The sequence below is a fragment of the Phaethon lepturus genome, unplaced genomic scaffold (genome assembly GCF_000687285.1).
Source record: "Phaethon lepturus isolate BGI_N335 unplaced genomic scaffold, ASM68728v1 scaffold30783, whole genome shotgun sequence".
Taxonomy (NCBI): Eukaryota; Metazoa; Chordata; class Aves; order Phaethontiformes; family Phaethontidae; genus Phaethon; species Phaethon lepturus.
The window spans coordinates 1-1,169 of record NW_010531661.1 but is presented as its reverse complement, the minus strand read 5'-3'; the positions used below and the strand labels follow the sequence as shown (position 1 = coordinate 1,169).

The 1,169-nt window shown below is 61.5% G+C and overlaps 1 protein-coding gene across 1 annotated transcript; it reads right to left on the bottom strand.

Moving 5' to 3' along the window:
• Nucleotides 1-189: 189 nt before the first annotated feature.
• VPS72 (vacuolar protein sorting 72 homolog (S. cerevisiae)) lies at nucleotides 190-1,166 on the bottom strand (the record flags this gene model as incomplete). The annotated part of the gene is given in 4 exon segments (XM_010284638.1): nucleotides 190-410; nucleotides 413-576; nucleotides 847-988; nucleotides 1,104-1,166. Coding segments are annotated over 4 exon segments (590 nt in total), but the record flags the coding sequence as incomplete, so codon positions are not given.
• Nucleotides 1,167-1,169: the final 3 nt, after the last annotated feature.

Genomic DNA, 1,169 nt, shown 5'->3' with positions numbered 1-1,169 from the left:
TGCACGTTGAATGGAAATAAGAGTCCGCACCCTTGTTGTATGCAGGCTAATCGGATTTATTTCTCTTTTTATATAAAAAAAAAAGGTAGGAAGGAGATAAATAGAGCAACAAACCGTTGCCCACCGGAGTCGGAGCAAGGAGAGGCCTTGACCCACGGCGGCCACAAGCCCCTGCCGGCCCCCCGGCGCTCAGGTTGTGGGAACGCTCTGCTTGATGATGATCTTCTGGCGGGTGGGACGGACGTTGGGATCGGGGCCAGGGGGAGCGGCAGCCCCCAGGGCAGCGGAGGCGGCGGCGCTGGGGAGCCCGTGTGCCGTGATGTATTTCTTGTAGGCCTCCCGGATGATTTTGAAGGCGCGGATGTTGGAGTAGGGGATGTCAGTGATGGGATCGCGGTAAACGGCTGGGTGACGGGGCAGATCTCCCGCACCGGCAGCCGTGGTGGTTTTGCTTTGGGGAAGAAGCGCTCGAAAGTTTCGTCGTCGCTGAAGGAGATGAAGGTGCGAGAGCACTTCCCGGCAGAAGCCGGAGCTGGGGCTGGAGCTGCTTCGGCCTGCTGCGGGTCTTGGTCCAACCTGGGAGAAATGCAGTCAGCACCCAGGAGACCCCCGGGGAGGGGGGAAACCCCATGAGAGCTCCCGTGGTGGGCAGCTCGAGCCACCCCCCAGGACTGGAGCTGTGGGGCTTGGGAGGCTCCAAGCTGCTGCGCAAACCCTGCTTCTCCCTCATCGTGGTGGAACGGAGCCCAAGGAGGGATTGGGCTTGGGAGACTGGGACAGACGGGCCCGGTTGGGTGTGTGTGGGGGCAAAACCACCGGGGCCACGTCGAGGTGACCCCAACCTACCCCTCCACATCCACGTTCTCCTCCTTGCCCGGCTCTGGGACGAGGGGCATGGTGACAGACCAGTACCGGATAACAGGCCCCACGCATTTCCGCTTCTTCTGGACCTGCTTCTTCTTGTCGGCTTCCAGGCGCTCGTAGTTCTCTGGGAAAGCAGAGATAAACCGAAGGGGAGGCTCAGCACCTCACTGACACCCTCATCCCCTCTGTCTGCACTGTTTCAGGGGTCCCTGCGCCCCTTGGCATGGCGCCTGGCTCACCCAGGGAGCGGAGGTTGATCTCCTCCGTGATCTTGGCCTCCTCCAGCAGCTCCTCCTGCGTCAGAG